The following is a 23,686-nucleotide window of genomic DNA, read 5'->3' as shown; positions in this document are numbered from 1 at the left end:
CGTTGATGTTGCTGTAACTTGATTTATTTCATGTAATCTGCTATTTTAGACTCATTAGTGGCTTTATTTATTTGCTGTTTGTTCTATTGGGTTTTCTTTTTTTTTTTTTTTTTTTTTTTTTTTAAAACCCCGACGAAAAACGTTGGGTTTTTTTTTTTTTTTTTTTTTTTTTTTGCTAAAGCCCTGGACAAAATCTCAGCTTTCGTGCCATCTAGTGAAGCATTAAAATACAAATCCTTGCAGCTTCAGAGAATAGAAAGGGACTATAACGGGGTTTGTTTATGCAGCGACTTTTATGTTGGTTCTCGTATTCCCTGGACCTCCATTCTCGCTGCTGCGGCAGCGGGGTGCCGGACGCCCTGTGTGCTCCTGTAATGAGGCTGGATTGCCACGCGAGGTCAGCAGCTGCCGAGAAAAAGCAGGAAATAAACTCGCTCCAGTGCAATCCGTTTTCATTTGCTTTATTTAGAATACTTAAAAATCAATACATCCTTCAGAACCGTATATACAGTGTGCAAAACCAAAGGATTTCTTTTGAACGCACAGCATCTTCAGCAAAAAGTCTTCCTCGCGAGTTACTACAGAGTGGGGATCTAAAATGGCTTTAGGAACGTTTATTGGCTTCCCGAGTAGCACTGGGTAATCGCTGTGGCAGAGGATGATATTCTGTACAATGTGATGATGACAGGGTTTGAGCCTTATCTTGTTGTCTCCACTAAATTAGTGATAATAAGTCGAAATTGAATAAGGTATTATTGCTGCAGGGAATAGTTTGGAATACAGAAATGGAAAATACACTTCATTTTTACTGCAGTAATAATCAACATTCTGTCAAGGTGTGGGGGAGATGTTGTCTGAAAGGATTTCCCCCCTGGTTTTGTCTTTGCTTTAAAAGCAAAACTCCTCCCAACAACACAGGTAAAGAATATAAGCTTGTTGCCAACGTTACTGAACAGGATTTGGGAAATAAGTATTGAGCTCCGTCATAGGCTTACTGTTGGCTAATCATTTCCTTAACATAAGTCTCAGTTTCCTATATGTAACTCCAAAGAAGATATTCACTTACATGGTAAAGTTTTAGAATAAATTTTTTTGGATGGGATTTTCTGGTTTACTGTTTTTACAGTGGGATTATCAACTGCAGCGTCACACCTGAATCTTGGTGTTCTTTTTCCTGAAATTCATACTGGTATTTCTTGTGAGTATGCCATTCTTGCTGTCCTAGATAGTTGTGTAACATTGCTAGTAAACATACCCTGTGTTTCCGAAGTGACTGCTTTTTAATAGTTTACAAAGTTATCTTCATGTATGATTGGCACCAACTGACATTCCTGTCAAACCTTCTATCCAAAAATCCCCCTGCACTGGGCAAATTTAACAAATGATACAGATGACGATCAATTTACTGATCACCAAAATGCAGCAGGGGAGATATAGTTTAAATATTAGGAAATACTGTTTTAGCTATAACACTGATTAAGTTGAAAGGAGGAACTGCCAAATGAAGTTGGGTAATTGCCATCACTGGAGGTTTTCCATCACTAGAGATTTTCCAGGCTTTGAGTATGCATCCATTTAGCAGGGATGGCTTAAAAATAATGCAGTCAGTTTTGCCACAGTTGAGGACTTGGGCTGAATGACTCATTATATGCATGTTTTATCCGAAATAATTTTTAAAATTTCTTCCTACTTTACTCTGGCTAGGGATAAAGCAGCAGGGATGTCAGCAAAAAAACGAGTAACATTTTCTCTCAGCGTGTGCCAAGCCTACATGAAATAAGAAACAAGTTGTAGTGAGAGAGAAGAAAGCCCAGATTGATGTGACCTTTATTATTTTAACAGTGTCTTTCAGCACAATTACAGAGTTGCAGGATTGCAGAGAACAGAGCTGGAGTATAAAATAACATAAATAAATAGAACAGGAGCCAAAGCAGTCAGCAGGAGGTGGTTGGAATTGGGCAGTGAAGGATGGGTGAAGGGTTTGCATTGGTCAAAGCCTTTATGATTCAGCCACCATAGTTGCAAATTCTGGAGAAAGGAAAAAATTTAAAAAAATATTTTAAAAACCAAAATTTAAAGAAGGAGGAAGCATATTACAATGAATACAGAGTCACTGGTGTAGCCGAAACATCACAATAACAGAAGAGCAAAGAAATCCAAGTTAATTAAAGGGAAAGTATGATTTGGGAAATCTTATAGTGAAATGAAAGGATTTTTTTAGAGAAATGCTATACATGCCAGAATGTAAGACTTCCACCACTATTCATCTGAAGAACTTGATTAGTTCTCTGTTATTTCTTTGTAAATCTCAGTGGGATGAAGGCAAGAACTAGAAATTTAATCTTGCAGTGAGATAAATTTCTTTTATATCAGAGTTTGACAAAGAGAATCATTAATGAGTCTTTCAAAGTATTTGTGTCCCATATTATAATTATATTGCATTTAAACTCAATTTTGTAATTGTAAATTGAGTGAAAATGACAGATTACAAAAGCAGAAGGCTGATACCAACCTATATAGCAATTTTGACCATGTTGTAAGAATGAGAAAAATTCCTGTGGTGTCAGAGTGCCAGGATTTTACCCTGTGGCTTATATTAGTGGTACATCAAAAATATTTACATAAATGTATCTATCTGCAGTTTGGGGTTATTCTATGCTTTAGTATATACACTGCCTTTCAGCAGGGAGATAAAGCATGGAAAAGGCACATTTGTATCCTGGTGAATGGCTGACAGGTTATAATTCCTAAGTCCATCTAACCTTGGAAGAGTTACACATGAGAATACCTTGCAAAGTTGTATGTGCCTCAGAGCACTGAAAATGACAGACTGGAGGGAATCCCAAGGAGAGCAACAAAGACGATAAAGGGATTAGAGGGTATGCAGAGAGAGTGGTTTATGGGTTTAACATAATCAGCTGAGAGGAAAATGACAAATAGGAGAGGGAGTTGTCTGTAAAGGCTCAAGAAAAAATTACTGAAGTTTGACAAAAATTAAGAGTAAATTCTGGCAACCGAAAAAGATAGAAGATTAGGCATTTTAAAGAATATTCTGGTGTTCAGTTGACAAATGCTAAACTCTAAACAAGTGAGATCTTAATTGACTGTTGTCTGCAAACAGCACTTTTGATGGCATGTCCAAAAAATATGTTGCCAAATGCAGACAAACCAGGGTGAGAAATAAAAATCAGAGGGTTTAAATTAATTCCAAATTTATCCATCGTTTTGAAAGATGTAAATCCAAATTAGGATTAGTGATGCAGATTACTTAACACAAAACATGTATAAATCCTGTACATGGTGGGTACATAGATTGAAAATGTTGCAAACTGAATTTAAGAGATAAAGTGCTTGTGCTAAAAACCCCAACTGTTCTGGGCAGAAAAGGAGAAAGGCCATGATTATTAAATCTTTGTGTGAATAAGTCCTGCAGAGAGAAACATGAACTGCAATGGATCAAACCTTTCCAAAAGGGAAAACTAACTATGCATATACTGTTAAAACAAGTTGTCATACTTACTACAGCTAAATTAAATACCTTTTATGATAATTTGTATCTACTGAATATATTTGGAAAAGGTTATTCGGACTTGCAGCCAAATATTTTCTATAATACATTTTGATAGTGCTATTATCACTTAATAGCAATATATTTTACAGGTACTTTGTGATAGCCAGCAAACCATAAAGTACTCATTCTTGAGTAATTGCAACAATTTCACTTTTCCCAGGATTTTCAATGCATTTTAACTATTTCAAAAATGTTCCAGTTGAATAATCTTCTAAATTAGTTCACTACTCATTTTTGTATGAAGGTTAGTCCAACCACAGGTGGCCTGTAGAAGCGTTGTTACAAAGTGTACTCATATATGCGAAACTTCTGAGATAAGGCAGGGTATATCAGTCCCTTGTAAATGGATATTGCCTCTGCCCTGTTAGAGGGAAATCCTAGTGATTTACTACATCCTTGTTTCCAGTTGTAGTTACCCTTCCAAACAAAATTTTTGCACAAATAGTGGCTTTAAATTGCAAGGATTTAGACCATTTTGTCATGTAAAATAATTTACTAGCTGTTTTGTGTCAAAGCTTTGACTTAAAATGAGAGGACACTGTGTTCAGTACAATTTAGTACTGTATACCAGCCTAATGCATGCCCTCTAGTATTTTACTGAAATGACAGACATGATTACAGAGGACATGTTGTGGGCTAGTGATTTCTCTCATCAGATTGTGTTTTTTACGTTTTCTTTAAACAACAAATCTGTTTAGGAAACTTTATAAGTAATGACTTATGCTAGTTTATTTTAGAAGATAGAAGAGGACAAAGCAGGATAAGAAAAGAAGGAATTCCAATTTTTTTTTTCTTGTTATGGCTTTCACCTGGCAAGGTCATGACTTAATAGTTGTAATTTTGCATGTTTAATGCCACATTTTTACAACATTCTGATTTACAGGAATAAAAATTTGGATTTGTGCTGCCCACAGTGCCTGATCTTTGAAAGTTCTCTATGTACTTTCTCAAGTCTATTAATATCAAGAAACTAAAAGGCATGATATTCATGCCAATACACAAAATAGATTAAAAAAAATATTATGACTAGAAATTTTCTTTTTTTTTTCTCATCTTTCTTATAAATATTTTTCTGAAGCTGGTAGAGCTGCTTCAGCACCATTTTTCAGCCTGAACTAGAAGCTAAGGTTGCTTGTGTTATGAGGTAACCTGGCCTTGACCTACAATTTTTTTCAGATTCATCATCTTCTGACCACATTGGTGGAAGGTGGAGGGGGTTTGACACTGCACAGAAGATGATCATGTCTTACAGGAACTGGCTGCAATTTTCAGCTCTTTGAAACTGCTTCATCAGCCACAAGTTCAAACCGTGGGACAGGAGGTAAACTGCTGCAACTCTTTCAGACCTGAATGGTCTCACAGGAATGAGAAAAGGTTTAAAGAAGAATCAAAATTAAAAAGAGAAAATTTGTAATGTGAGACCCCAGCTAGAAGAAGGCTGATTGAGTTGGGATTAATGCTTGTGATGATACTAGTTGTCTCTGTGGTTTTAAAAAATCCCTAAAGATCAGTTCTTAAAACTGCTGTGGGCTCCTGAGGGACAGCATTCAAGGGCCATCAGGAGAATTAACATTAACCCCTGTGAAAGGCTGCTTGTTTGCAATCGTTTAGTGATTTAGGAAGCTGATGTTTGAAACAAGGGGTAGAAGTGGTGCCTGACAATTCAGCTGCAGGCAAACAAAATTGGTTTGCAACAGAAATACAGCATCACAATACTGCATATGCATGGCATGTACATTTGTGACTTTACATTGTATTTACATATGCAGTTATATCCTTGAATTGGATTTATGGGCCAAAGGGAAAGATGGGAAGTTATCTGTCCTCCTTGTCCTTTGGTTACAGTCTCAGCTGTTAAATTTTGTATGTATTTCAAGCCTTTCTGGTGTAAAAATTGGCTGTTAAAGTCAATTTAAGAAATGGAAAAAAAAAACTGGTAGTGTTGTATGGTAGGGATATGGTCAGAAGAATCAAAAGAAAAAAGCACATCATTCTCTTCTCATTATCAAGTGTAAACACAGAGTATTTCCATTTCAAAGTTAGGGAACAGTAAAAGCTGCAGAAGAAAGAGATAAGGAGAAGAGGCATTTCATATTGCTTTATTACAATGTACTGGGTTTCAGGCACTGTTTCAAAGAAAAAGTTATGGTAGTCTTAAATATGAAGGTTAATGCTGTATTTTCTTGTACAAGCCAAAATCGTTATGCAATATTGATCTTTTATTCTAATTAAGACTAGTTTTGATTTGCAGCCTTCTGGAATAGCTGAAAATCTATCTAATATGAGGCTGGTGGATCAGCTGTAAGCTTACTTACCTGAATTAAGTTTTCTTTTGAAAAACTTGCCCAGTGATTTTAGTACTACTATCACTAATTTTAGGGTGTATAAAGAAGACCTGTATAATAAAGAATATGAAGTTTCAAGAAATGACACCCATGCTGGATTCAGCAGCACTGCTGAAGTTTAACAGGAGCTTTGCCTAAACCATAATATAGTCATGACTGGAGAAATTAAGAGGCTTTGGTGTAGGAACGTGGCCATAGTCACTGATATGCCAGTGTGCATCTCCTGGCTGATTTTGTGTGTTTTCTTCTAAGCTGGCAGACTGTGTTAATTAATTTTGCTTTTTATTTATCTTTTAATTTACTTTTTTTTTGAGATAACATTTTTTTTAATCACAGAGATTAGGTAACAGAGAGATTTGAGGGTGTTTAGGTATTTTTTAGATTTCAACTTATGATATGACTTATTGATATGTCAAAACCCTAGCAATTGCCTGCTCTCTAGGTGATTTAGTACTCTGGCCACAAACTTCTATCTCCTGCAATGAGGAAAGCTTTAGTTCAGAATTGCCTCTCTTCTTGTCTCCTTCAGTGTGTTTCATTCACTCTCACCACCAAAAAAGATAAAAAAGGAGAAATTTTGTGTGTGGGCTAAGCTGATTCATCCCAAAGGGGAATATAAAACAGCACTAGCTTTCTAAGCAATGCTGTGAAAGGAAAAGTTGTTCTTTTCTTGTATTTCTCATATTCAGTAAAAGGGACTGACAAGCTTTCTTAGGTGTGAAGACCCACGTAAACACTAGCATAAGCTGGATAGACTGTTATTGTATAGAAATTCTGTAGCAAAACGGGTGTACTTTGAATTTTAAGAGCATCGCTTTGCTAAGTCATGCACTACTTTCCTGCTAACTAAACATCAAGCAGAAATGCTAGCGCTCAGCTTTTATTCTTTCCAAGCTTTATAGTCAAGCCTCGGTCTCTGAACTCGCAGTGTCCTGATCCTCACTCCACTGATATCAACAGACAAATTACAATAATTGAAGTAGAGTTTGGCTGGGTACTTAGTCCTGCGCTGCGGAGTGCCCGACCCACAGCCGGGTTCTGTGAGCTCCTGCCCCCTCTAGTGTCACAACTCGGCTCCTCTTCCTCTAACGCTTCCCAGCGAGGTACAGCAAATGGAGCAGGACTTGGCATTTCATTAAACCCAAATTGTGCCCTTCAGAAGGTCACAGCCACCACTGATTCCTAGGTGTCCTCAGTTCTTGTGTGTAAGGGAAATATTTGGTTGTTACTGTCAAAGTTTACTCCTCTAATTACATACCATCAGCGCCAATTTTGCCATCACCGTCCTTATCTCCAGCAGCCAGAAGAGCCTTCGTTTCTTTGTCTGATAGGTCTCTTCCTTCTGGGGTAAAGCCCTTCAGGACAAACCTAAGGAGGAGGCGTAGAAAATAAAGGAAGGTTTGCTTGGAGGTTTTTTTTTTTTGTTTGGGTTTGGTTTTTGCCCACTGAACAATTACACTTCATATCTATTTGTACCATTTATTTAAGAGACAAGTTAGAATCCAGCTTTGTGTCTTCTGTTGTTGACCTTCTTTAACATTCAGAAGCACCTTACTCTGAAACTGCATTTGGCTGAAGAACTACCTGTAAGGTGTTGACCATTCGTGTTTCAGGGATCCTGCAATCCAAGTGGCAACTAGCTATCTACAACACTCTTTAAATCATGTGCTCAGCAAACAACTGGCATAGCACACAAATACTAGTCAAGAGGTTCAGCTATATGTTACTGCCTAGAGTCCTCTAAAAATCACCCACAGGAAATTAGACTCTTAAGGCGGGGATATTTGAGAAAGGACGTAACTTTACTTACTTCAATTCTTCCTCTTCAATGAAGCCGCTCTGGTCTTTATCAAGAATATGGAAAATCTTCTTCACATCTTCTGGGCTCTTCTTTTTCAATCCTACCATCTCGAAAAACTTTTTGTAGTTAAAAGATTCAGCCGCTATAAGAGATGAAAAACCAGAGAACTGCTTAGAAAAGTCATTGAAGCACACACACCAACACATACCCGTGGTTTTCTTCCATGCTGCTGTTTTTCCTGCCCTGGGAGGAACAGTGGAGCCCAGCTGTGGTAGGAGGTGGGTGTACTCAGTGCAATCGTCCGTGCTTCACAGGTGCTAATGGAAATAAACGAAGGGGCAGAGAGGCAATGTCTCCATTTTGCACACGAAGAGATGAGCAACAGAAGGATGAGAGTTGGCCAAGGTCACAGGAGAAGTCTGTAACAGACTTGGGAGCTTTGGGAGCTGAGGTCTAATGTGCTTGGTCTCATTTCAGCGCCTTAAACCTGTTTCGGGTTTTTGATTTTTTGGGTTTTTTTGTTTTTTTGGGTTTTTTTTGCTAAGTTTTACACTAGAACAGACATCTGAGAGCAGACTCTGACTGTTAGATAGCTGTCACTTTTTGACATTTCCACCCCTGGAAAAAAAAAACAAAACAAACCCAAATCAAAAATACTCTAGCTCAAGCATTGGTGAGAAGTGTTTCAGAGCACTGTTTGTTTTGTTGGTTTGTTTTGGTTTTTTTTCCTGGAGACTTACTAGAAATCAGTGTTCCATTTCAGCCGCTAAAGGAATGTGCAATCGTGGTGTGGAAGCTCAGACACTGCAAGGGAGTGCTGCACGGCGCGCTGCCTGCAAGACCTTGTGAGGAGCTGTCTCCGGGGAGGAAAAAAACAAACAACCCAGAGCCCTTGAAATCGGAGCCGAGTTTACCTGCTCCACCTCCCTTGTCCTTTCACCGCACCCGCTTTTGGCCCACCCAGGCAGCCTAACAACTGTGATGTGGATTGGAAATACCGTACAGTGACCTCCAAAACGTGCGATGGACTTTTTTCCCCCCTTCCTCATGCATTCTTATTCCCGCCGCGTTAAATTTTCCCATTACATAAAATTAAGGAGGCTCAGTCTTCCGTGATCTGCCTGAGATCTGTCATTAGTTGCTGTTAATTGCATCTGCTCCGGGACTTGGGGACTTCATAGAACAATGGAAGCTAATGAGTAAAACAGCTGGTGGATCCAGCAAAGCAATTTGTCGCTCCCTCTGACTCTCCGGCTTCTGCGCTGAGCCGGGCTCAGCGGGTCTTGCTCTTCTGTCTGTCCGGGAAGGTCATCGCACAGAGCGGGACAGACGGAGGCGGCTCCCCGGGATGGTGCGGTCAGCCAGGTAGTTTGGGGGAGGGAGGGATAACCTGCATCCCGGAGCACGATTTCTGGCTTTCTTTGAGAGCGACCTTAACTACCTGAATCTCTGTAAACACGCAGAGGGTTTGCTGTCAGTTTTGGGGGTCGCGATGAATGAGAGGGGTAGGGAACATCTGATACCCGGAGGAGTCTGACAGGGAAGTGTGGACCACTGCAGCCATTCGACCTGCAGGGAGCCCCTGCAGTCGAGCAGTGCACCCGCACCCGTGCTCTGCTGTTGCCTTCTGTCCATCCCGAAAAGCAAAGCCCACCCGGCGATTCTGCACAGAGAGTACAGAGTGGTTTCTTATATCCTTGAAACGGGAAACAGCAGTTCTGTAACATCTGAAACTAAATTTTAGGAATGAGTGGGAAGCTGCTGACATCCACTGCTGACTTCTCTATCCCACACCAAGATATAATGCAGCTTGGTTTGCCGAGGGGTTTGTTCCTTTTGAAAGTATCCTCTCAGTAGAAGCAAAGTCTCTCCGCAGTTACTGCTTACTTTCCCTAAAAATAAATATTTCACCTCTGTAATGTGCAGGACAACTTTGCTGAGGATGCAGACTTGTACTTCATAAACCTGTCAGAAGCATTCATTGAACATCTGAAAACATTCTCATTTGAAATTTTGTCTAGCTAGTTCCTCTAATCTTCCCATAGCTGAAATAAATGCACAGCTATCCTAACCTGAAGAGATGAAAGGAGGAAAACAGAGAAAGAAAAAAAAAATAGAAAAAGAGCACTCACCTGAAAAGGCTCCCACAGCCTTCTTGATATCCTCAGCGCTGAGCAAGTCAGTCATAGCCATCCTGCAACTGTTTGAACAGGGAAGCAAGTGCGAAAAGATTAAAAAGTGCTTTTCTCATCATTTCTGCTCATATGACCAAAGCTGCAGTGCTGTGTGGGGATGGCACACCGGGAAAGGCTGGACCCGTGCCAGCTCTATAGCTCTGCGTGGATAAGTGCTGTGGGCTGTCGCTCTCCAGTTTGCAGAGCACCAAGTAGTCCACAGACGCGAGGATTCAGCTAAAGAGAGGGCACGGGGGATGCCTTTGTGGGGACTGGGGTGGGGGAGGACGCAGGTGGGGGTCGCTCCCGGGAGGCTGGAGCCCGAGCCTTACTGGAGCAGTGCCAGAGGCTGCTGTGATACCGGCTGGAGAAAGAGTTTTGCCAAGGTCAAGTCGTCGGGTGCAGTGGACAAACTAGTGGTGCAGAGCAGAGCCTTTCCCTTTAGTAAGTCAGAATGAGCTTTACCAGTTATATTCGGTGATGAGTAAGGAACTGCAGCATATGCCAAGCTTCAAGCTGCTCTTGAGGTCGGGAAGCAAATGTAATGTAGCTTTTGAACATTTGCCTTATCGTTCAACCACTTTAAATGTCTCCCCCTTCTCCCTTCCCCCTCCCCTTCACACACATATTCCTTTTAGACCTTGTTTCTTTCAGGCCAGTCCATATTAAGCATCTTCCTCACTGAATTAATTATCACATCCCAGCGAATCCTACAGATCCCGTTTGTAATGCACAATATGCTGCAGAATCTTCCGCGATAGGGTATGGCAAAACGAGATGCGAGGTGACAACGCACTCGTGAGGAGCTCCTGTGCCGTAGTGGGTTTCTCAGGCAGGACCGGGCACTTCCCATTAGCATCAAAAAGAAGAAAGCATTTAGGATTTGTAATGTGTTTTCTAGGGTTATTTTTTTTCTCCAAGAATCTGTGCCCATTTTTCACATAAAATATGGCAAGTAGTCCAACTTGCTCTCAGAGTTTGGGCAGGAGCCATTAGGCTGAGGTAGCCAAGGTTAGTGCCCAGTAGTAGGGCAGATCTCTGCAGGAGTATTGGCATCGCTGCTCCAGGAGAGACGGGGGAGGACAGAGTGGTGGCAGCGACATCCCCGGGCGCGATCCACGGGTACGGCCCGGTCCCGCCGCCACAATCACACCTCTCCTCTGAATGGGGCCGCCGGAGAGCAGCCTCGAAAAGGGGGCGGCTTCTGCAGAACCTCGGGTTGTGCTGTCAATAATTGCTCGGTGCTTTTGAAAGTAAGATGTCCTTTTTTTTTTTATTATTATTTTTCTCCATGGCCCAAGTGCAGCTGTAATGGGTAAGTCATTACCATGACACTGAATGCAGGACTGAGGAGGAGGTGACATTGGGGTCCCCTCACCTTTTTTTTTTCTTCTCCTTTTCTTTCCTAAAAGTCGTCTTTTCATTGTGGAAGTTACTGACGTTTTTCTCTCGTTGGAACTCCCCCCCGCCCCCGCCATCCCCATCCTCCCTTTTTCATGTATTTCCCGAGATGCGAGAGATGCTTCGTTTTCTCCAAGGACAAACAAGGAGATGGATGGTGGAGCCAAGTCCCTCTCCCTAGGCTGAACGCATCCTTCTCTGCTATACAGGGAAAAAGGAGCTGAGCACTGGGATGCTGGACCTAGATAAACAGCAGGCCCCAGAAGAGCTCTGTGCACCTTCTCTCTTGGGTGATTCTCCCTCAGCAGCCCCCGTTCTTTTGCAGCTGGGAGGTGGAAGGGTGCAGTAAAAACAGCACTCGGGACACTGGAGTCTCTTGCTTTAGCGGAGTTCAGGGTCAGGACCCTATTGTTAGTCCGTTTTAAACGTAGGATGAGTCCAGACCCATCAATATGCAGCTATTTGCCAGTGTGCCGTATCTTATGAAACTGACGTCCCTTTACCTTTCCTTAACTGAGGGAAGAGAGGACAATCTCTTCTTGTCGCCAGTGCAGACACCGCCGGCCCGGTGCTACATCGCCCTCTGCTTTCCCTGCTTTGCTGCGTGCGGCATCGGTGTGGTCTGCAAAGGAGCTGGGCCTCAGTCTCCGAAGGTTTTTCCCTTTCTTACGAATCTTTTGCAAACCCGTTTTTGAGCCGCGGATCTTCCTTTCAGGTCCCTACAAAGAGGAGCGCACCTGCCCACCCGCCAGGGAAGATGCTCTGCTAGCGGTGACTCGTGTTTCGGTGCTAACCCCGCTCTGCTGACGAGGCAGAGCACTTTTGGACGGCTGCCCTCGGGGGGAACTCGAGCCGGTGGCTGGCAGAGGCGATGCGCAGCGCTGCCTGCTGTGCTGGCAGACGCCGATCAGGTTAACTAGCCTCATGCCAAGCAAACCGGCCAGAGGCGCATTCCCTGTCTGTGTCCCGGGGATGGGAGCCGGGCGGCTCCCTCCGCATCCCTAACGATGCGCGAACTGCCCCGCTTTCCCTCCGTCATCGGATCTGTCAGCCCTCTACGGCCTAATCGTGCTGTGGAGGCGAAAAGTGAGAGGTGTCAGAAAAATGAGGCTTCAGATCAGGTGGAGCCATCTGCAGAGCGTAAATAACATTTCCCCCAGCTCAGAAGCCGTGTCTACCCTCCACAGACAGAAAGGTGAAAGCAGCGACACAGGGTTGCGAAGCGGACAGCTGGGACCTGACATGGAGGAGCGGCTGAGGCCCAGCTCCAGCCTCAGCAGTGTCTCTCTTTAAGGACAGCTAGAAAATTTCCAGAAGCTTTTAACCACCAACCTGTAGTCAAAACTGTTATTCTAATAAAAAAGGTGTTTCACGAGTTGACAGTTTCTCACTCGACCCTTCATCTTTTTCTCATCATCCCTGCGAGATGAATGACGCGTTTTCCTTTATCTCTGAGATTTTGCCAATTTTCCTGCCCGAACTATTTGCAAAATCCACTCAGTGGATTTCCAAGTTGTCTGCATCAAAACTTTTGTGTAGGTCAACTCCGCATTCCACCAGCACCTGAATGATGATATTGTTACTAAGTAAACGACCAAGTAAATTAAGTAGAAATCAGCCCACCCTTGCCAAAAGCAAACCAGGGAGAATTTCCTGAACAGCACGAAGCCCTCACGCCAAGAATTGAAGCAGAAAGACGGCGGTCCTTTGCAAAAAGGGTGAGACATTTCCTTTAGCTTCCTAGTGAGCACCAAAGACAGCAATTTCATCCCATCGCTTACAGTCAGCTGTGCGGAAAGAGAGGTGCCATTTCTAGACGTATTCTGGATCTTGTGGGTTTTTTTTGTCTTTGGTTCACAGCTGACTATTTCAGTAAAAGTTCTTCGGGAGTCCCTGCTGGTGTTCTCGTTCACTTTCTCCCTTCCCTTTCCCAGTTTTGTCATTTCCACCTTCTCTCCTGCTTTTCTCCTCATTCCCCTTCAATGACTTCACCTATTTACTCCTTTTAATGATCCATTCTTCTCATTTGGAGTCTTCTTTGCGGGAAGCCTTTCCTCAGTGTTTGAGAGATTTACATCTCTTTGTTTCCGGGCTTTTGTTTATGGAAGGGGAAATGATGCCGGAGTGATAGAAGATACCTTATCTGCGAAGATCCTGCTTCTTGCCTGGAAGAATCCACGTTTGCTGTGGAAATTCGAGCATTTTCTTGCTACTTACCTCTTTGATCTCTTGTAAGCACGCTTGAAAAGGTGTTAGATGGGGAGGTGGTCAAAAAGAGGTGGAACTCGGGGGTAGGAACCCCACTTATATAATCTCTGTCGCTCTTTCTATTTTCGGCAGGTGATACCCACTCCTCACTGGTATCAGATATTCAGGGGTTTTGTTGGTGGTGTCACATTTATCTTTCCCTTAACTAATAGAGGAACGCTATTAATAATCCTTGGCGCTTACCTTCCCCTGGCTGTGAAAACCCATTACATTGGCAAACTGATGGTCCACATGAAACTTGAATGTTAAGGGGAAAGGCATGCAGTACAAGTGAGCTGTTAAGGGACAAATAGGCAAATAACAACGACGAAAATGCCATTGAGACCTATTTTCCATTGTGTAATCTATCTAGGGACACTTTTCCTGATATTTAATGTTTTTCTGGCAAGAGAAAACGTTCTACAAAGGACCATGAATCATACATCAGATGAAAGTGGCGTCGGGGAGATCACGATGCATTAGGAAGTTCAGTTCGAGAGATGGGACTTTGCTCACGAAAGGAATAGGAAGATGCAACCCCCTCATTGGCGTGAGGGAAAGCAAAGAGAGGCTCCAGAGTTTGCCCTTTTCTTTCATCAGTCTTGACAGATACTACTTGAAACGAAATAGAACAGCTCCAAATTGCTTCCTGCGCCTGAAACTACAACATTCAGCTTTACCACTTGGCCTTGAAGGAAGTCAGATTTTTTTTTTTCCTGCAGGCAACAACAAACTCAATTGTGTAATTCTGATTGCTCATACTTACAGGGCCTTGCAAAATCTGCATTCAGGGCCCCATTGGGCAAGGTGCTGTAGAAGTCTAAAAAATTTACAACCTGAGCTTTTGCAGGAGAGACAGGGAATTGTAAATGAAGAGATCCTATATATACAACCATAATACATTGACTGTAACATTTCTAGCATATAAATTCTCTTTATGCTGACTTGCCTATTCCAGGGAAAGACACCTTTGAAGACACTTCTATTTTTACTTTGTCAAGCAATAATAACAACGATAAAAATGCCTATTAAATGTATTTGCCATTCTGTAATCCATTTGGGGATGTGTTTCTTGATATTTAATGTTTTTCTGGCAAGGGAAATCATTTTATAAAGGATTATGCACTACATTTATCTGTAGTACATTTATGAGTAAAAAAAAAAAAGTTCTTTTCTGTTTCAGCACTCAAACCCAACATTTCTTAGGTTAAAAGCAACCAAGGTTTTGTGATACAATGCAAATTATCTTTTGGGAAAGGCAGGTGCTGCAAAAGCGAGCTCAGATTTTTCTAGTTTCATTAATTGATCCTAGAAGTGAGGAAAGCTAATTGAGGTATGTATAGGATAGGAATATTTAAAAATATTTCTCTACTGCCTGTATAATTTAGATGCTGAGTCCTGTGATAAATTTGAAGTACTCCATCAACTTTAGATAATTTCTAAAGAGGCAGCTTTATTGAATCAAACATGACAAAGGTTACTTCAATCATTTTTCTTGTTTAACTTTTTTTTCTTTTTCTATTACACTTCCTGTAGTGGTTTTTGCGTTTTCGGTGTGCTGCAGTAGTATGGGAAGCAATACTACTTTTCAGCAGCGTTGTTAATTTCTCACAAACACTGTGTCCATATCCTAGCTCAGAGCAGGTGATAATTACCGTGTGAAGTAACTGGCTCTTGTGGGTCCAGATGTTTCAAGCAATGGGTCATTTCCTTTGGAACAGGATAAGTCATTGTATACTGTTTGCTAAATTCAGTCATGTGGGGTTTGCATCATCCTTTCCCATATTATAAACTCCTGGTGTTTAGAGGTTAGATTCTGGTTTAGAGATATCAGTATCTCATGGTTGTTAGCTGCATGATTCATTTCCATTTGGTAGCTGCCAGAACAACTTTTTTACCTTCCTTTGGCAGCTTAGAGAGGATAAGGATTGTAGGACTGTCGTTTTGGCTAATGGACTGTGACTTCCATCTCTGTCTGTTCCACTGGAATGACTGCACTGGTGAAAGGAGAGCAAGTGCAGGGCCAGTCATTGTGATTCCTTTGTGTAATTCAGCCATGTGAAAGCAATCCTGATTAGTGGAAATCCTTTCTTATCCTTTTAGATAGTTCCTACTAAGGCTTATTTACAAAGAGAGAAGCAGATTTTGGACCACATTGTGCATATAGTGAGGCCTTTGTTACATGTCAAGTATTTAATTAATTAAAAGGGGATTTGTTGTTGGCTTTGGTTTTTCTTCTTGGTAAGAAGAATACAATCAAAATCTGACACATCTAGGTTATTCGTACAAATCTTCCTGGAGCTGGAAGGTGTGGAGAGTTGTGGCTCACTGTGATTCTGAGATTTCACCTACGTGAAATGGTAGAATTTAGGGAGGAAGTTTGTGTTACTGCACTTGTCAGTTTTGGTAATGTGGTTGTGTATTTACTATCATCTCCATCAGGTTCATTCACAAAAAGATTATCCCTTTAGGATACATAAATAGTGAGGAGTTGGGGATGCTCATCCATTATAATTTACACTTGTCAGTTTTGGTAATGTGGTTGTGTATTTACTATCATCTCCATCAGGTTCATTCACAAAAAGGTTACATATATAGTGAGGGGTTGGGGATGCTCATCCATTATAACTTCTTTTTCTCTTTCCTACCACACATAAATAACTGCAATCGGAATAATAAGGTGCTCCAGGTCCCTATCAGCCAATGTATCCAAAATTTGGGATGGTATAATCAAAGCACTAGCACAGCACCTTAAAACAGGAAGCTTGGCCTGCTGCTATCTCCTGTGTCTGCTATGTGTTGTGACAAGCAACTTCAGTCTTCAAGGATAGCAGCCAGCCATCTTTTCCTCCCCACAGATTTTTCTTATTTGTTAAAAATGTAAGAGAATCACAGAGTCACTAAAGTTGGAAAAGGCCTCCAAGATCATCAAGTCCAAGCTTTGACTGAACTCTACCAGTTCTAAGTGCTACATCCAGTTTTTTCTTGCTGGGATGGTTACTTGCTGGGATGGTTACAGCAACTTCAGTCTTCAAGGATAGCAGCCAGCCATCTTTTCCTCCCCACAGATTTTTCTTATTTGTTAAAAATGTAAGAGAATCACAGAGTCACTAAAGTTGGAAAAGGCCTCCAAGATCATCAAGTCCAAGCTTTGACTGAACTCTACCAGTTCTAAGTGCTACATCCAGTTGTTTCTTGAGTACTTTCTGGAATGGTTATTCCCCCACTTTCCTGAGCAGCCCATTCCAATGCTTAACCAACCTTTCAGGGATGAAATTCTTCCAGATGACCAACCTGAATCTTCAGTCTGCCAAGGATGTTGTGATGATGAGCGCTTTTATGAGTTGGAGAGGAAAATGGACAAATTCATGGAAGAGAGGTCCACTGAAAGTTATCAAACTCCTACAGGCCACATCCAGCTTGTGAAGTTTCTGAGGCGAAATGGATGTGATTTGGGATAGGATTAGGGGAAGGTGTAATCTGACTGCCTTGTGATTACATTCCTCCAAACACTTTTATCTATGTCCACTGTCACTGTTTAACTACTGAAAGTGTCATTTATTTTGTGTATACTAATTTTAATTTCCTCTTCAATGGCCTGTTCTTGGCTTTGCCTGGGGGAAGTCTGTATTCCTAGGATCAAAGCTCAGTGGTTCCATTTTTACTGATTTTTCCATTCCTCTGATAATTGTCTTAAAAGCTGAAGATAGCAAATAGCTGCAAGAGATACTCCAGAGGTAAGAAATAGGTCACTACTAGTCCATGCTACCAGTGGGCTTTGGGGATCCCCAGCTTGTATTGCAAATGGTGTGGAAAAGAAAGTGAAATGTCTCACCCAAAGGGGATAATACAAATAAAAACCCGGAGATAGGTGTAAACCCCTGGTGAGAGTTAGGCTCAAATTACCAAATGAGAAAAAAGCAAGTGCTGAAAGAGTAAGTCTGTGTATCATAACACCTCCTAGCAACTTCAAATGGATATTTACAGCAGGAAAAAAAGCTGTTAGTCCCAGTGGGAAACCCTGACCCCAAGGTTAAGAGAATGGAAACAGTTGGTTTTCTTTACAACAGACACTTGTGGGTATCAGACATTTGTCATAATTGACACTCTGGTGGTGTTCACACTGGGATGGATAAGCCCCATATAATTATTACCACAGGGGTTATATTCCAGAAAAACTAGCACAGCAGAAAGATGGTTTCATTACTTATTCCTATTTATACTGGTTAGGCTGCTGGTAGGAGAACAGTCAAAGTATTTAGATCAGGGAGAACAGCTTTTGGGGAAATTGGACTTTCGTTTTAGCAGCTGGAATCCTATGGTAACCCAAATTTTGATAGCATTCTTTGATTAATCCATTGGGTTTTCTTCTTTTTTCTTTTTTTTAAAAATTATTTTCTTCCTTTTGTTTTCCCTTTCTTTTTCCTTGTCTTTTCTTTCTCATTTAAAAAAAAATAAATTAATGCACTTGTATTTGAGATGTTAGTGCCCAGTGAGATGGATTTAAAAGTCAAAGGTTTGTAAAGGAGTTATATCTTTCTGGATTAAGAGCAAGTGGGAGGAATTTTATAGCTGTGATGCTCAAATGGCAACTTGGGGCTTTGCTGCCAACATCCCAAGTGTAAAATGATAGATAAGGAAGTGTATAACTATTACCAGAACAGGAGCACTTTTGTGTCAGCTGTTTATTTATTGTTAATATTTAATTGGAAAACAGTTCCTTCATTTACACAATTGGTAAATGAGATATCTTCTTAAGTAAAAGTGATGCTTTGAATCCAGCTAAGGTGAATGACAGTAAATAAAAGTCATTATTCTGAAATGCTCTTTCAGTCACTCTGACAAAATGAGTTGAACAGCATCAGTATAGTTGTTGATAAACAAATGCACACAGAATTATCTTATTTGCACTAAAAGAATATCTCCATGTTATTCATGGCCTGAATCTAACCCAAATGCTGAATTCTTCCATGCTTTCACTTCTCTATATCTTTAGGTTGCCTAAATGAAAGGCTACAGGATGAAAATCTCTGCCCTTGCTACCTGTTCTAAACTTCTTAAGAGAATGGACAGACATTCAAGTGTTAGCTTGTCCAGCAGCACTCACCTGGGATCCCCTCAGGTAAGTGTCAAATTGAAAATTTGAGTTTATTTCTTGTAAAATCCTTATCCTCTATGTTCAGGAGAAAAAAATATTAAAGAAAGAGTCACAGGTGTATTCCTAAGGGAAGTATATTTTCCCTGACCAACTTCTTACAATTTCCTTTTAGATATTCCTTCTGATAATCATCACATTGTTAATAATTTTATGTAGGGGATTTCTTTATTTTCCTATGTAAGTGAAAAAGTTTATTCCTACTACTTAAAAAATTATTTGCAAAAAGAAAATAGATTTATTGGACTACCCATTTTTATAGAAATTTATATTATGGGGTTTTTTATATTTTGCACATCTGAATTGATCCTCATTATAGGCATATTTTTTTTGCTTGGATGTCTGTATTGTTTCTCCTTCCCCAAAAGGTTTGTAGTGGCAATCTTTTGCAGAAATCATCCTATTGCAGGGCCTTTTTGAATTCTTTTGAATGCTTTTGAAACTTTTTATATATTCCTTGTCTAGGTAAAAGAAGTCTTGTAATCTAGAAGTAGAGCATTAATGCATTTGGTAGAGATGCATCAGCACTTTAGGCTCAGGCTTTGGTATTTTGAAGGTTGTTTTTAAGAGGCAATAGCCTTCCAAACTTTTTGAGTTTTCATCTCACTGGGACACAGAAACTTCTGTCTTGAAGAAGAATGAGATATTTTAAAAAAAATTGATCATTAATAACTCGCTTGTGGATGATGCAGAGAATTGCAAGACACAAGTGATGTGCTGGTTGGCAGAATTTTGCCTCTGAAATTTTTTTATAATCTCAGTTATTTTTCTATACTTCTGTTGACAATTCTGCTCTGTAATTTGTGAAAGGAAAAGCAAGTATCAGGGCATACTAAAAACCTTGTTGATCTCAGAGTGGTGTACTTCCATGTCTTCTGTTAATATGGCCTGGCTGCCTAGGGACTTATTTCTCCAACACTTTCTGCTGTTAAAGGGCAGACACAGAAAGACCAACAAATCAACTGCTTACATGAGACCACACAGTATAGTGGCACAAGAAATTGCATGTTACATCCTGTCATGGAGTAGCATCTTCCAAAGTGGACCATCCTTTTCTTTTTTTGTTGCTCTAGGTCTTGATGGTGAGAACCATAGCTTGTGACAGCAGTTTCACTTGTGTGGAGCAAAGAGATCATTCCTTTCACACCGAGGATTTGTTTGTTACTTGACCTCTTCTTTACTACCATATTCACCCTGTTTATTGCACAGAATGTTGTCTCTTTTCAGCTGGGCTTCTTTTACCCTTCCTTAATAGACCTAGATTTGTTCCAATTATTAATATTATTCATAAGCCTGTATTCATAAGCATATTGTAAAAATGCTTAAAGCTGTGTTCACAAGAGACAGGGGGAGAAGTGGGGCTCTTCCTTCTCCCAGGAGAGCGAAAGTTTGCTCATGCCCCGTGAGGGAATGACAGATGATTTCTCTCTCAGGTTATACATGCTCTAAATCCTTGCCACTGTTTTTCTCCAGCAATGAGGAGACAGATGCTACTGTAACAGCACAGAACTTGTGCAAATCCCTTACAAAGACCTTTATTACTGCTATGAGTAAAACCAAGTGACTTGCTCAACCTTTCATACTATTTTAAGATGAGCTTACGTTTCTGAAGGATGTATTTGATTGCCTTTCATGGTTTTGGATAGTTTTCTGTTGATTTTTTTTCCCTTTTCTTTTAGTGTGATAGGGGAGGATGAATGTGTGATAAAATGCCTGTTTCTGTGAGCTGTTGTGTTGGTATTTGTTAACCTGACATTTTGTGTGATGTGCCCAGTTCCCTTTCTAGCAGTTTCTAGTAGCCATGGGAATAAAGACAGCAGAAATCACACTTTTCACACACAATTTCTCTCCTGAAAAAACCCCATAACTGGTGGAAGGGATAGACAAATGATTTTGTGAACAAATCTTTGATTTGACCTCAGGGTAAATGCTATCAGAGAGTCAGAAATCACACTTTTCACACACAATTTCTCTCCTGAAAAAACCCCATAACTGGTGGAAGGGATAGACAAATGATTTTGTGAACAAATCTTTGATTTGACCTCAGGGTAAATGCTATCACAGAATCACATGGAATAATGAGGTTGGAAGAGACCTCTAAGATCATCAAGTCCAACCTATGCCCTAGCGCCTCAACTAGATTATAGCACCCATTGCCATGTCCAGTCTTTTTTAGACTTATTAAACTTCATGCTGTTGGACTCTGCCCATTCATCCATCCAACCAGTCTAAGTCTCTCTGCAGGGCCATCCTTCCTTCCAAGAGATTGACAAAAGCTCCCAGCTTAGTGTGGTCTGCAAACCAGGCAGGTCACCTGGTCATAGAAGGACATGGTTGGTCAGACATGACCTACCCTTCGTAAACCCATGCTGACTGAGTCTGATACCCTGTCCATCCTGTAAGTGCTGTGTGATAGCATTCAAGATGAACTGTTCCATTATCTTACCTGGTACTGAGGTCAGGCTAACCAGCCTGTAATTACCAGGATCCTCCCTCCTACTTTTTTTGTAAATGGGTGTCACATTGGCCAATTTCCAATCGTCTGGAATCTCGCCAGTGAACCACGACTCTTGATAAATGATGGATAGCAGCTTCACAAGCTCATCTGTTCATCTCCTCATCACCCTAGGATGGATCCCATCTGGTCCCATTGATTTATAAATATCCAAGTGTCCCAGCAGTTCTCTGACTGCCTCTTCTTGGATAACAAGAGGACCATTCTGCTCCCTGGCACCACCTACCAACCCCTGAGGACAGCTGTCTTGAGGACAAGCTGTCTTACCACTAAAGACTGAGGTGAAGAAGGCATTAAGCATTTCCGCCTTTTCCTCGTCATTAATTACTAGGTTGCCTGTCTCATCAATAAGGAACAGAGGTTGGTTATACCCTTCCTTTTACCATTAATATATTTGTAAAAACCATTTTTTATTATTTTTAACAGAAGTTGCCAAGTTCAAACTGAGCTTTAGCCTCCCTAATTTTTTTTCTATATGCCCTAGCAGCTTCCTTAAATACTTCCTGATAAATCAGTCCCTCCTTTAAAAGATGATACATTTTTTTTTTCTTTCTAAGTTCCTCCAAAACCTCATTGCTCATCCAGACTGGACATTTGCCTCGTCGACTCATCTTTTGGCACACAGGACAGTCTGTTCCTGTTCCCTCAAGATCTCTGCTTTGAAGCACATCCATCTCTCCTGGACTCCTTTGTTTTCAAGGGCTGTTTCCTAAGGAACTCTCTGAATAAGTCTCTTAAATAAGCCGAAGTCTGCCCTCCGGAAGTCCAGTGTAGAGATCTTATTGATATTCCTCCTTATTTCACCAGTTATTGAGAATTCCATAATTTCATGATCACTGTGCTCCAAGCGGCCTACAACCTCCACATCACCCACCAGTCCACCTCTATTTGTGAACAATAGGTCTAACATAGTCCCTCCCCTGGTGGGCTCTCCTACCAGTTGTGACAAATAGTTATCCTCCACACACTCTAAACACTTTCTAGACTGCCGTTTTTCTGCTGTATTAAGTTCCCAGCAGCTGTCTGGTAGGTTGAAGTCACCTACCAGAACAACGGCTGATGATCTTGAAACGTTGTTCAGCTGCTTATAGAATAAGTTGTCCACCTCTTCATCCTGGTTGGGTGGTCGATAGCAGACTCCCAGTCTGCTAGGATATCAGCCTTGCTGGCCTTCCCCTTAATTCTTACCCACAGGGACTCAACTTCATCATCATTAATTTCAATACCTATGACATCCAAAACCTTCCTAATATAAAGGGCCACCCCTCCACCTCTTCTCCCTTTTCTGTCTCTTCTGAAGAGCTTGTAGCCATCCAGTGCAGTGCTCCAACTATGTGAGTCATCCCACCATGTTTCTGTGATGGCGATTACATCCTAGTTCTGCTGTTGCACCATGGCTTCCAGCTCTTTTGTTTGTTACCCAATCTCATCACTGCCAGCCTGGAGTATCAGCAGTGGGTAATAATCAGAGGGCTGAATCAGCCCAGAAAGACTCTCAGTGACTTTCTTCATACCCAGGCCCCAGGGAGGCAGCAGACTTCCCTGTGGGATGGGTCCGGTTGACGTATGGGGTCCTCTGTTCCCCTCAGAAGGGAATCACCCACTACGATTACCCTTCTTTTCTTCTTGATGTTAGAGGTGATCTGTTTTACAGATGAGTCATAATTGGGAAGCTCACTAGGGAAGAATCACCCACTACGATTACCCTTCTTTTCTTCTTGATGTTAGAGGTGGTGATCCGTTTTACAGATGAGTCATAACTGGGAGGCTCACTGGGGAGATAATTTCCTTCTAAATCATCTGGCTGGTTCTCTAGATCCAGTGCCTCATGCCTATTCTGAAGCGGCACCTGGGTAGGGGATAGGGGGCGGGAGGTATTTTTGTTATTACCTCCCTGAACAGAGACGCATTTCCACTCCCCTTCGTCTACCAGGGCCCTCTATTGCCTGAGAGCGAGAGGCATATGAGTCCTCTGATTCTTGGTGGGTGTCCCTTAAAGATGTAAGGGCTGAACTCCACCAATCTATTTCCCTTTCACTATCCCTGATACTCCTTAATCTTTCAACTTCCTCCCTAAGCTTGGCCACCAGCAAAAGAAGGTCATTCACCTGTCCAATCTATTTCCCTTTCACTATCCCTGATACTCCTTAATCTTTCAATTTCCTCCCTAAGCTTGGCCAGCAGTGAAACAAGGTTGTTCACCTGTTCACTCCGTAGGCAGGCCACCTCCACAACACCCCCTGAAACCACTGATAAGCTCAAACACTCCACACAGGAACGGGTCTGTACAGACGCATCCTTTTTGGAGGGTTCCACTTGGTCTTATGCACTTGTACCAAGCGCAGATTTTGACCGGGTTAAAGCCATTACTAGCAGAAAGCCCAAAATCAAGCAACCAATACAAACACCTCAAACAGCACAGAGCACACCTAACGAGCAAGAAAACCTGTAACCCTACCTGCTTGCCCTGCTTGCGC

The 23,686-nt window shown here is 41.4% G+C and overlaps 1 protein-coding gene across 7 annotated transcripts; it reads right to left on the bottom strand.

The window, feature by feature from the left end:
* Positions 1-445: 445 nt before the first annotated feature.
* Positions 446-23,686, bottom strand: PVALB (parvalbumin). 7 transcript variants are annotated; one of them, XM_039725493.1, is made up of 5 exons: positions 23,668-23,686; positions 9,850-9,917; positions 7,727-7,859; positions 7,175-7,284; positions 446-2,028 (listed from the first exon to the last, which is right to left on the bottom strand). In XM_039725493.1, exons 2-5 carry the CDS (start codon positions 9,908-9,910, stop codon positions 2,000-2,002), a joined length of 333 nt encoding a protein of 110 aa, XP_039581427.1. In that variant the 5' UTR covers positions 9,911-9,917; positions 23,668-23,686; the 3' UTR covers positions 446-1,999. The 7 variants fall into 7 exon arrangements, with proteins under 7 accessions (XP_039581427.1, XP_039581428.1, XP_039581432.1 ...); XM_039725494.1 differs by lacking the exon at positions 23,668-23,686 and adding an exon at positions 13,510-13,567; XM_039725498.1 differs by lacking the exon at positions 23,668-23,686 and adding an exon at positions 13,431-13,449.

This window comes from Passer montanus, unplaced genomic scaffold (assembly GCF_014805655.1).
Source record: "Passer montanus isolate IOZ18808 unplaced genomic scaffold, ASM1480565v1 scaffold55, whole genome shotgun sequence".
Classification (NCBI taxonomy): domain Eukaryota; kingdom Metazoa; phylum Chordata; class Aves; order Passeriformes; family Passeridae; genus Passer; species Passer montanus.
The sequence above is the reverse complement of the archived record's forward strand: the minus strand, read 5'-3'. Positions and strand labels throughout refer to the sequence as shown.

Excerpts from the sequence above, each read along its gene's own strand:
- PVALB (XM_039725493.1), bottom strand. The coding sequence starts at position 9,910 with ATGGCTATGACTGACTTGCTCAGCGCTGAGGATATCAAGAAGGCTGTG. Across the intron at positions 7,860-9,849 it reads GGCTGTGGGAGCCTTTTCAG|CGGCTGAATCTTTTAACTAC; the intron begins GTGAGTGCTCTT and ends CATCTCTTATAG. Across the intron at positions 2,029-7,174 it reads TGGCAAAATTGGCGCTGATG|AATTTGCAACTATGGTGGCT; the intron begins GTATGTAATTAG and ends TCCTTTCTCCAG.